Below are 12739 nucleotides of genomic sequence, written 5' to 3'. Positions count from 1 at the left end.
AAGAGTTGTTGTGTCAAGTTTGATCAAGTTTGACCAATCAGAAGCCGAGATATAAAATGTTGCCTGAAAACAGCGCCCCCAGTGGCAAAAGTTTACAAAATTTGGGAGATATGTCAGGTGACCTGTTAAGAGTGTGCGTATCAAGTTTGATCAAGATTGAGTAAATAGAAGATGAGATATTGATTTTTGAAGAAAAAATGTTTTGGTTTTTCCCATGTCAGTAGGTGGCGCTATGCTGTACATGAGCGATTATGAGTTGGAAAAATAAGTGTCTACAACAGCAACGTACTATCACAAGGTAGTGGTGTGAAGGAAAAGCATTAAGGAATTATTTACCAAAAACCCGTTTTGGAGCAATTGCGTCGGCCAAAAACAGCGCCCCCCATGGACGAAAATTCCCAAAATGGGGTATACATGACATGGGAGGTAGTAAGAGGGTGGCCGTGAAGTTTGACCAAATTTGAGGAAAGATTGGATTTTTTGCCCAAAAATAGCGCCCCCAGTGGCGAAATATCACAGAATTTGGGTAGCATGTCAGAAGCCCAATGAGTGATTTGCGTGTGAAGTATGAGCAGTTTTGAGCAATTAGAAGATTTATTATGAATTTTTAAGCATGTAAAATTTTGCATTGAAAATTGATTGACGTATAACTTCTGAACGGCTTATCCTACGTGAAACGTATTTAGGAACTTTTGTCAGCCATGTCTGTAGATGATGTCTATCAATTTTGGTGACATTCCTATGAACGGCCTAGGAGGAGTTGCGCCGTCCTCGTGGCCATGCATTTCGCACAAAAGTGAAATTACCTCACTTCCTTTTGGGCGTGGCTAATACATTGGCATTACATTTTTGTCCGGCATAGTGAGATACATATGCGTACCAAATGGCATGCCACTACTTCAAACTACATGGCAACCAGGCACCTTTATGCGGGAGGCCAAAATCACAACGACTTAGGGGGCGCTAAAGAGGCCCTGAGGCCCGCCTGGATCTGGGCTTCTGGTTCTCAGTAGCGGTGGCAGTCTAAGAAAAAGGAGCCAAATTTCGTGCGTTGTCGACCATGGCAAGCGCCCCAAAAAGGGTCTTGTAAAGAGTTTGCTTGCCAAGTTTGACAAATCAGAAGCTGCAATATCATTTTTGCCATAACCAGCACCCCCAGGGGCGAAAGTGCACAAAATTTGGCGTATATGTCAGGCGAGCTATGAAGAGTTTGCGTATGAAGTTTGATGACAATTGAGTAAATAGAAGATGAGATATAGATTTTTGAAGAATAAATTTTTTGGTTTTTCCCATGTCAGTAGGTGGCGCTATGCTGTACATGAGCGATTATGAGTTGGAAAAATAAGTGTCTACAACAGCAACGTACTATCACAAGGTAGTGGTGTGAAGGGAAAGCATTATGGAATAATTTACCAAAAACCCGTTTTGGAGCAATTGCGTCGGCCAAAAACAGCGCCCCCCATGGACGAAAATTCCCAAAATGTGGTATACATGACATGGGAGGTAGTAAGAGGGTGGCCGTGAAGTTTGACCAAATTTGAGGAAAGATTGGATTTTTTGCCCAAAAATAGCGCCCCCAGTGGCGAAATATCACAGAAATTGGGTAACATGTCAGAAGCCCAATGAGTGATTAGCGTGTGAAGAATGAGCAGTGTTGAGCAATTAGAAGATTTGTTATGAATTTTTTAGCATGTAAAATTTTGAAGTGAAAATTGATTGACGTATAACTTCTGAACGGTTTATCCTACGTGAAACGTATTTAGTAACTTTTGTCAGCCATGTCTGTAGATGATGTGTATCAATTTTGGTGACATTCCTATGAACGGTGTAGGAGGAGTTGCGCCGTTTTCGTGGCCATGCATTTCGCACAAAAGTGAAATTACCTCACTTCCTGTTGGGCGTGGCTAATGCATTGGCATTACATTTTTGTCCGGCTTAGTGAGATACATATGCATACCAAATGGCATGCCACTACTACAAACTATATGGCAACCAGGCACCTTAAAGCGGGAGGCCAAAATCACAACGACTTAGGGGGCGCTATAGAGGCCCTGAGCCCCGGCCAAGTTTGGGCTTTTGGTTCTGAGTAGCGGTGGCAATTCTCGGAAGTGGTGCCAAATTTGGTGCGTTTTCGCCCATGGCAAGCGCCCCGAAAATGGCCCAACAGCGGAGAAAAATAAAGAAGAAGAAGAAGAAGAAGAATAAGACGGAAGAATAATTAAAGCCGCAAGCGGCCTCGACGGGCCCTCGCGCCAGCGGCCAAGGGGGGCGGGGGCATGCGTCTCCGCGAAATACCTTCCACAGCTTCTTCGGCAAGAGACATTACTCCCGCAATGGCGACAAAGAACAGAATTGGACACATGGCAACGATAGGGTCTCGCACTGTACGGTGCTCGGGCCCTAATAATAATAGCGCCCTAATAAGGGTCTTGTAAAGAGTTTGCTTGCCAAGTTTGACAAATCAGAAGCTGCAATATCATTTTTGCCATAACCAGCACCCCCAGGGGCGAAAGTGCACAAAATTTGGCGTACATATCAGGTGAGCTATGAAGAGTTTGCGTATGAAGTTTGATGACAATTGAGTAAATAGAAGATGAGATATAGATTTTTGAAGAATAAAATTTTTGGTTTTTCCCATGTCAGTAGTTGGCGCTATGCTGTACATGAGCGATTATGAGTTGGAAAAATAAGTGTCTACAACACCAACGCACTATCACAAGGTAGTGGTGTGAAGGAAAAGCATTATGGAATAATTTACCAAAAACCCGTTTTGGAGCAATTGCGTCGGCCAAAAACAGCGCCCCCCATGGACGAAAATTCCCAAAATGTGGTATACATGACATGGGAGGTAGGAAGAGGGTGGCCGTGAAGTTTGACCAAATTTGAGGAAAGACTGGAATTTTTGCCCAAAAATAGCGCCCCCAGTGGCGAAATATCACAGAAAGTGGGTAACATGTCAGATGCCCAATGAGTGATCTGCGTGTGAAGTATGAGCAGTTTTGAGCAAGTAGAAGATTTGTTATGAATTTTTAAGCATGTAAAATGTTGCACTGAAAATTGATTGACGTATAACTTCTGAACGGTTTATGCTACGTGAAACCTATTTAGTAACTTTTGTCAGCCATGTCTGTAGATGATGTGGATCAATTTTGGTGACATTCCTATGAACGGTCTAGGAGGAGTTGCGCCGTCTTCGTGGCCATGCATTTCGCACAAAAGTGAAATTACCTCACTTCCTGTTGGGCGTGGCTAATGCATTGGCATTACATTTTTGTCCGGCTTAGTGAGATACATATGCGTACCAAAGGGAATGCCACTACTACAAACTACATGGCAACCAGGCACCTTAATGCGGGTGGCCAAAATCACAAAGAGTTAGGGGGCGCTATAGAGGCCCTGAGGCCCGCCTGGATCTGGGCTTCTGGTTCTCAGTAGCGGTAGCAGTCTAAGAAAAAGGAGCCAAATTTCGTGCGTTGTCGACCATGGCAAGCGCCCCAATAAGGGTCTTGTAAAGAGTTTGCTTGGCAAGTTTGACAAATCAGAAGCTGCAATATCATTTTTGCCATAACCAGCACCCCCAAGGGCAAAAGTGCACAAAATTTGGCGTAAACGTCAGGTGAGCTATGAAGAGTTTGCGTATGAAGTTTGATGACAATTGAGTAAATAGAAGATGAGATATAGATTTTTGAAGAATAAATTTTTTGGTTTTTTCCATGTCAGTAGGTGGCGCTATGCTGTACATGAGCGATTATGAGTTGGAAAAAAAAGTGTCTACAACAGCAACGAACTATCACGAGGAAGTGATGTGAAGGAAAAGCATTATGGAATTATTTACCAAAAACCCGTTTTGGAGCAATTGCGTCGGACAAAAACAGCGCCCCCCATGGACGAAAATTTCCAGAACGTGGTATACATGACATGGGAGGTAGTAAGAGGGTGGCCGTGAAGTTTGACCAAAATTGAGGAAAGATTGGAATTTTTGCCCAAAAATAGCGCCCCCAGTGGCGAAACATCACAGAAATTGGGTAACATGTCAGAAGCCCAATGAGTGATTTGCGTGTGAAGTATGAGCAGTTTTGAGCAATCAGAAGATTTGTTATGAATTTTTAAGCATGTAAAATTTTGCATCGAAAATTGATTGACGCATAACTTCTGAACGGTTAATCCTACGTGAAACGTATTTAGTAACTTTTGTCAGCCATGTCTGTAGATGATGTGTATCAATTTTGGTGACATTCCTATGAACGGTCTAGGAGGAGTTGCGCCGTCTTCGTGGCCATGCATTTCGCACAAAAGTGAAATTACCTCACTTCCTGTTGGGCGTGGCTAATGCATTGGCATTACATTTTTGTCCGGCTTAGTGAGATACATATGCGTACCAAATTGCATGCCACTACTACAAACTATATGGCAACCAGGCACCTTAATGCGGGAGGCCAAAATCACAACGACTTAGGGGGCGCTATGGAGGCCCTGAGCCCCGGCCAAGTTTGGGCCTCTGGTTCTGAGTAACGGTGGCAATTCTCGGAACTGGTGCCAAATTTCGTGCGTTTTCGCCCATGGCAAGCGCCCCGAAAATGGCCCAACAGCGGAGAAAAATAAAGAAGAAGAAGAAGACGGAAGAAGAAGAAGAAGAAGAAGACGGAAGAATAATAATAGTGAACTCTTACAAGAACAATAGGGCCTTCGCCCATAGGGCTCGGGCCCTAATAATAGTGAACTCTTACAAGAACAATAGGGCCTTCGCCCTATAGGGCTCGGGCCCTAATAATAATAATGGATGACTTCGCGTTTGTACAGCTCCTGCTTCTTGTCGCTTAAAAATGGTGATCTTTCGCAGTCTTGTTATTGTTGTTGGTCTTAACAACTCCGCCCCTCCGCTGACGTAAGCAGTTCTTTCTTCTGGCCCAACAGAGAGTTGGTGCTAGCCTGGAACCGTTTTTTCTGGCCCCAGAGCCAGTTCTTTGTCAGTGGAAACAGAAAACCCGGTTCCAAACTAAGCACTGGCCCCGAACCAGCCCTGGAACTGCTTTGGTGGAAAAGGGGCAAGACAAGGCCAACAAAACACTGCAGGGATGCTTCGAGGTGACAGACTGCCAGACACTGTGTGAGCCCCACGGAGACGACACTGATGGGCTCACAGAGTGCATCACGGGATACATCAACTTCTGTGTGGACACCATTGTCCCAGCTAGGACTGTCAGCTGTTACCCCAACAACAAGCCGTGGGTAACGAAGGACATCAAAGCCCTCTTAAATGAGAAGAGGGCTTTCAGAGCCGGCAACAAGGAGAAGGTGCGAGGAGTACAGCGTGAACTGAGAGCAACGATCAGGGAGGCCAAGGATAAGCACAGGAGGAAATTGGAGTGGAAACCCCAACAGAACAACATGAGAGAGGTGTGGAGTGGAATGAAGACCATCAATGGTTACAAGCCAACCAACAGTGAAAGAGTGGATGGTAATGTGGAAAGGGCGAATGAGCTGAATATCTACTTTAACAGATTTGATGGCGTGACCCCAACCCACCACCACCACTCTTCTGCGGGATGGCTACAACCACACACTTTACATTCTCTCCCCTACCCCGCCTCTTCTTGCCCAACCTCATCCCCATTTCATGACTTTGCTCGCACCTCCTCAACAGACCCCCTGGCTGAGCACCCCCCCCCAAAGAAACACCTTCATCCCTCCCCCACCCATCACCCTCACACTGATCATCAGCAAGGAGCAAGTGAGAAGACAGCTGAAGAGACTCCATGCAGGAAAATCAGCAGGCCCAGATGGTGTTAGCCCCAGGGCCCTAAAGACCTGTGCCCTCCAGCTAAGTGGAGTACTTCAGCATGTCTTCAACTTGAGCCTGGATCTTCAGAGGGTCCCCGTGCTGTGGAAGACGTCATGCCTTGTCCCTGTACCGAAGAAGCCACGTCCCAGCGACTTCAAAGACTACAGGCCCGTGGCATTGACGTCACACATTATGAAGACCCTGGAGAGACTCATCCTGGAGCAGATCCGGCCTATGGTCCAACCACTTCTTGACCCCCTTCAGTTTGCCTACCAGCCCCATCTTGGAGTAGAGGACGCAATCATCTACCTGCTCAACAAAGTCTACGGACACCTGGACAAGCCAGCCAGCACTGTGAGGATCATGATTTTGATTTCTCCAGTGCTTTTGACACCATCCGGCCGGCTCTGCTGGGTGAGAAGTTGACAGCGATGCAGGTGGATGCCCCACTGGTGTCCTGGATTGTAGATTATTTGACTGGCAGACCAGAGTACGTGTGCTTGCAGGGCTGTGTGTCGGACAGAGTGATCAGCAATACCGGGGCTCTACAAGGGACTGTCCTTTCTCCTTTCCTTTTCACTCTCTACACCACTGATTTCAACTACTGCATGGAGACCTGCCATCTCCAGAAATTTTCTGATGACTCTACAGTTTTGGACGTATTACTGGTGGTGATGAGAGCGAGTACAGGATGGTGGTGGACAACTTTGTCACGTGGAGCAGGAAGAACCACCTACAGCTCAACGTGACGAAGACGAAAGACCTGGTGGTCGATCTGAAGAGAATCAGCGCTCCGGTGAACCCTGTTAACATCCAAGGGGTCAGTGTGGACGTGGTGGAGGAATATAAGTACCTGGGGGTGTGCTTGGACAATAAACTGGACTGGTCCAAAAACGTGGACACTGTATACAAAAAGGGCCAGAGCTGGCTCTATTTTCTGAGACGGCTGAGGTCTTTCAACATCTGCTGAACGATGCTGCGGATGTTCTGTGAGTCTGTGGTGGCCAGCGCCATCCTGTACGCTGTCGTCTGCTGGGGCAGCGGCTTGACGGTGAAGGACACTAACAGACTCAATAAGATCATCAGGAAGGCTGGCCATGTTATAGGCGTGGAACTGGACTTTCTGACAGTGGTGTCGGAGAAGAGGACACTGTCCAAAATAAAAACAATCTTATGCCGCTTTTCCACTACAAACGCGGCTGAGCCGTGCCGTGCCGTGCCGAGCTGAGTCGAGCTGAGCGGGGCTATTGAAGTTGCATTTCGACTACAACCGCGCTGAACCGTGCTGGCTGGAAGTGGGTGGACACATTGGGTGGAGTTAGCGAAAGTGGGTGGACGTCACGTGATGTCGTTAAGCAGCGCAAACAGTGACGTCAGTGACAGTGGCGGAACAAGTCAGAGCCGGGCCGGGGGCGGGGCAAATGACCGGGCATTTTATTAAAGCTTATCATAACATCATTTTAGGCTACAAAATGTCCGCAACTGCGGTGTTTACCAATTTCAACACTACCGGGTGCAACTATGTTATTTTGTACATTAAGTCCTTCAAACGAACATGTAACTCAGAAACAAAAAACATTAGGATACTGTACATGGCTCATAATAAAACATCAATAGCCTACTGCGCGCATTATTTGAAGGGCATACGACGAGCCTTGCGCTCCGCGAACTCGTCCACGATGCTCTGTATGTCACTGATTCAGTGATCTTTTAAGCGGTAGTCTCACGACCCGAATAGTAAACAATAAACATGGAGGACATGGAGTCGTTAGTGTTGCTGGTCTTGGTGCTGTGGCTTGTTGTCACCGACAATGCCAACAGATACTGGCAAGAGCGTATAGATGAGGCGAGGCGCATAAGGCTTCAGAAATTCTCGTAATTCGTAATTATTCTTCTTCCGGGTTTGCGGTGTTTACAGATCCCAGCGCGCTCGCGGGGCGTGTGTGGGCATGTGAGGACACGCCTCCTCACCAATCAGTGCACAGGGGAGTGTCTGCTCACGCCCCCAGCCTCAGTCGGCACGGCTTGGCTCGCTTCAGCCCCACTCCAAAACGGTGCGAGTTTTAGGGGCTAAGCAGGGCTGAAACGAGCTGAGTCGTGCTGGTTTTTGGTAGTCGAAACGCGAGCCGTGTCGGGCTGAAGTGAGCTGAAGCGAGCTGAAGTGAGCTGAAAAAGGGTAGTGGAAAAGGGCCATTAGACTGTCCTTCCCACCCTGTACATGAGGAGCTGATCAGCCACAGGAGCACATTCAGTAAACAGCTGATTCTTCCACGCTGCACAACTGAGAGACACAGGAAATCATTCCTACCTGTTGCTGTCAAGCTGTACAATACTACTGTATAACTGTGGTACACTTCTTACCATGTATCCTTAACTCAGGTGCAATATATGTATATAGGAATCATCTCATCTCATTATCTCTAGCCGCTTTATCCTGTTCTACAGGGTCGCAGGCAAGCTGGAGCCTATCCCAGCTGACTACGGGCGAAAGGCGGGGTACACCCTGGACAAGTCGCCAGGTCATCACAGGGCTGACACATAGACACAGACAACCATTCACACTCACATTCACGCCTACGCTCAATTTAGAGTCACCAGTTAACCTAACCTGCATGTCTTTGGACTGTGGGGGAAACCGGAGCACCCGGAGGAAACCCACGCGGACACAGGGAGAACATGCAAACTCCGCACAGAAAGGCCCTCGCTGGCCACGGGGCTCGAACCCGGACCTTCTTGCTGTGAGGCGACAGCGCTAACCACTACACCACCGTGCCGCCCTATACAGGAATCATTGTATATAAAATCACTTCATTTTGCTTTTACTTAAGTTATTGAACTTATTTAAATTTATTTTATTTGTATTTATTCTTTTTTAAAGACTATTTTATCTTCTATTTTTAGACATGTTTACTTCTTCCTTGATTCAGGAGCTTGGTTGCACATTAGGGTGCATCAGTTGCCCCCTAAAAATGAAAAGTTCCTCCGATCATGATGCATTCTTGTTTTTATGTTCCTTTTGGTAAGAAAACACACTGGGTGAAATATTTTGACAAAATTCAAAAGTTTAATGGTGGCACCAGGAGCTCAAAGTTATGGAAAAAGCTGCTATTTTATGATAAAATTTCGATCACTTTTCATGAAACATGATGGCACCTTATAGAGTATACCAAATATCTTAGATACACATTTTTAGTCCATATTCTAAATATATTATCAAGCACAGTTTGAGTTTTAGCTGTTCATTGAATCATTGTTCAACTACTTTTAAACAATCCAAATGTATTATGAATCACATTAATGCTTCTCAATCCCTTGCAAAGGTTCTTAACATGATCTCTGGGTCACAGGAAATCAATAAATGGAGTCCAACATTGTGATTCAAACCTTACGCGAAAACATAAAATAAAATAAGCGTTTTTTGGCAAAAAATGAACCTCATGGTGCCACCATTAGACTTTTGAATATGGTCAAAAAATTTTACAGGATGTCTTTATTGGTGAAAAGGAACACCCAAACAAAAATGCATCAGATTTTATGAAAGTGAGGGCAACTGATAAACCCTATTACACATTTTGAATTTCCCTCTGGGGATCAGTGTTGCCAGACACTGCTGACGTTTTCCAGCCTAAAATATGTTCAAATCCGCCAAAATGCACTTAAAACCGCCCAATCTGGCAACACTGCTGGGGATTAATAAAGTAATTCTGATTCTGAACACATTTGAAATTCATAAAACGGCTACTGCAATCTCTCTCTCTCACACACACACACACACACACTACCCAGACCTGTTTCTCAGGTGTGATGGTGACGGTGTGATTAACAGATACCACATTCCCATACAAAGCACCTGAGACACCAGATCTCTGTTCCTCAACTCCTCCACCCTCCTGCTTCTCTTTCTATCAGCACGTCATTGAAAGCAACCCTGACCTCTTCTCTTCTTGATTGTAATCCGGACAATTCCCTTGTTCTCACTTCCTAAATGTGGTACAGAACAGCAGCGATGCAGTGCGCCAACGCTGTGTCCACTCAAATAGAAAGGGTAGAAGGTCGAATGGAACGAGAGATCCGAAACATGAAAGCTATTTCACGATTAAGTGTGATAAATGTAATCGGTTGCGCAGGAGAGGACACAAACAATCTTTCTAATCAACTGCAAAAAGATCAGCCAAAATTTGGATGTGCTGCGAAAGGAAAATAATCAGTGACGGAGCCGGTCATCGTCCACAATTTGTTCCACAATTATGGTACATGCAAAGATTTTTAACTGAGTTGTGCTTTTTATGTTTGTAGTTACTGTATGTCTAATGTTGTGGAAAGTCCATGAAATTACTGTAGTTACTTCCTGTTATCACTTTCATTACAGCAGCAATAAACAGTTGTTCTCTTAACGCTTTTTGCCGTCTGCTTCTCTTTTTTTGTGTGTGAAAGAAAGAAATAACACAAAAACCTAGCTTGTTGTTACAAAAAAAAATCCTGTATTAGAGAATTTAAAGTCACAAATTATGCTAGAGAAAATAGAAAATTCATCAACATCTAACCAATTGGAATGAAGACTTCAATAATAATAATAATAATAATAACTGAACAATGAAATAGACTTTGGGGTACCAAATACTACACTGCACCTGTATTTTCTGAATAAAGTATAGTATCTTAACAAAGAAAGGAAAAAAAAAAAGGCCTCACTTACCGACACATTAGTCAAACATTCCTCGCAACTTGTTTTGGTTTTGCTCTCACAAGCTAGAGAAAGAAAAAACAGTAAGAAAGATTGAGATGAATGTTTAGTTGAAACCTGTGTAATCATGAACCAGATGTTTGGAGATCCGGTTGTAGGTCTGTTTAACACACAGACCTCTGCGGAATCAGATGTTTCCATGGCCTAGTTTTACCAACACATTCAAGCAACTACATGAAGTCCCTTAGGAATAAAGGATGAAAGACTGAAGGGATTTGAGCTCCGAGTTGGTACGTTCAGATTTACAGCACAACAATGACAAACTGGGAGAAGAATGCTTCTGGAAACTGACACTCGAGCTCAGATATACTGTATAGGTCGGTTTTTCAGACCGACATTTTATCAGGTTGGAAAAGTCGGGCAAGTTCGGTTTTGATCATGAGGTCAGGGTTTCATGAGGAACACACAGATCACACAAAAGGAACAAATATCGATATCGTATCGGTTAGTAGTCTATGGACTGATGTGTTTTTAATTAGATAAGATTATTGTAAAAAGAAGTAAAATGATCATTTTTAAGTCAAGTGAAAGCTTATGTACAGGAAGGAACACTGAACTGAACAGATTTTAAGTTCGAGCTGAATTATTTATGGGGTTTTTTTCTTTACAGTTTTGTAATGCCTCACCTAAAATGATGAAATAGGTGACGTGTATAAAAATAAACGATACTTCTAACTGAATTACATTAGAAGTATACATTAGTAGAATTACTAATACTATCTAGTCATTTTAGAAGAGTAGTAGTAATAGTAGAATTACTAATTAGTAGAAGTAGAATACATTGGAATCATCTGCCTAGAAACATAGTTGAAAGTAGTTGTTTAAAAGTTAAGGCTCTTCAGTACTTAATTGATTAATTTGTCATGGTATCTATTTCTGTTTTGTTTTGTTTTTTTTGTCTAGTGATGTTTGTTTATAGCATGTATTTCTACAATTTGTCTATATAGTGGTTTTTATTTAATAGTTGGTGTGATGTCAAATGACTTTTACCGACTTATTAAAGATGTAGATTCAACTAAAATTTTAGATTTAAAATATAACTTTTTTATTTAAAAAAAGTGATCGTTCATGATGGGATGGAATGTATATAAGAACAAAGTGTTTAAAACAAAACTTATTACTTTTGGAACTGTATTGTAATGCATTTTTCCATTCTTAGATAATATTATTAGATCATTTTTTTAAGAAAAAAGTTGATCCGTTGAGATGGACAGTAATGTATTCAAGCAATTTGCATTAATTGAACTGTTCTCCACTTTAAATAATAACATGCACACAAAACCACAACATTATTATCTATATTAAAATGATCTGTATCATATAATAAAAACAAGAAAGAAAGAAACACTGATATGTATCATCTTACTTGCGTTAGTCTGTGCCCAGGTCAAGCTCAAACCACAAAGCAGCAGAACCAGAGATACACAGATCCCCAAATTCATGTTTATCTTCTTTAAAATAATCAACTGCCCACAAACAATAATTAATCCACGAATGTTCAGGTGTACAAGCAGCACTTTGTGGTTAAAAAAATAAAATCAAATAAAAACAACAACACTATCAGATCAGCCAGAGGAGGTTCACACACCTGGAACACCTGCAACCAACCACACACTGCTGCCTGATTCCCTTTGTGCAGTGAGGGGAGGGGCCAGGCGCACTATGTCACGTGATCTGCCACGCTCCCCTCCCTCCCTTCAGAGTAAAAACGACACGTATTCAGCTCCGCCATCTTGGAGGGGGCAACTTTCCAAATTGCGTCCAATACAAAAGGAAAAAATATATCTCCAGCACAAGGAATCACTTTTCCTAAGATACATGATCTGACAGTAATTTAAAAAAAAATCATCACAGACTTTATGCTGGAGTTAAGAATTAGCTACATTTAGCAACACTCCATTAAAAATAATAATAAAAAATATTGAAAATACTCATATATATATATATATATATATATATATATATATATATATATATATATATATGCGTTTCAACAGAGGAGAATATGTTACAGCCAGTTTAATCAGTGTAAAACGGCAAAGTAACTGAAAACAACGACGAATGCGTCTGCTGAGTTTACTTCCGCCCCTTCCAATATGGCGGCTCACAGTAACTAGCAACAAAGGTGGTTAGCCAAGTGTTTAAATTGCAAGTGAACACACAGTTTCATTTGGAAAATTTTACTGGAATGGTTATATAAGCTGAGCAATTAT

The 12739-nt window shown here is 43.2% G+C and overlaps 1 protein-coding gene across 1 annotated transcript in view; it reads right to left on the bottom strand.

The window, feature by feature from the left end:
* Nucleotides 1–12151, bottom strand: part of pttg1ipa (PTTG1 interacting protein a) — a 41576-nt gene extending 29425 nt beyond the window's left edge. Inside the window, exons 1-2 of the mRNA XM_060918708.1 lie at nucleotides 11893–12151; nucleotides 10479–10531 (exon numbers count right to left, since the gene is read on the bottom strand). Coding sequence (XP_060774691.1) covers nucleotides 10479–10531; nucleotides 11893–11968 — 129 coding nt within the window. The 5' untranslated portion in view covers nucleotides 11969–12151. The remainder of the gene's footprint in view (nucleotides 1–10478; nucleotides 10532–11892) is intronic.
* Between the last annotated feature and the right edge of the window lie 588 nt (nucleotides 12152–12739).

Source organism: Neoarius graeffei, chromosome 4, assembly GCF_027579695.1.
Source record: "Neoarius graeffei isolate fNeoGra1 chromosome 4, fNeoGra1.pri, whole genome shotgun sequence".
Taxonomy (NCBI): Eukaryota; Metazoa; Chordata; class Actinopteri; order Siluriformes; family Ariidae; genus Neoarius; species Neoarius graeffei.
Note: the sequence above shows the minus strand (reverse complement) of the source record. Positions and strands in the feature narration are given on the sequence as shown.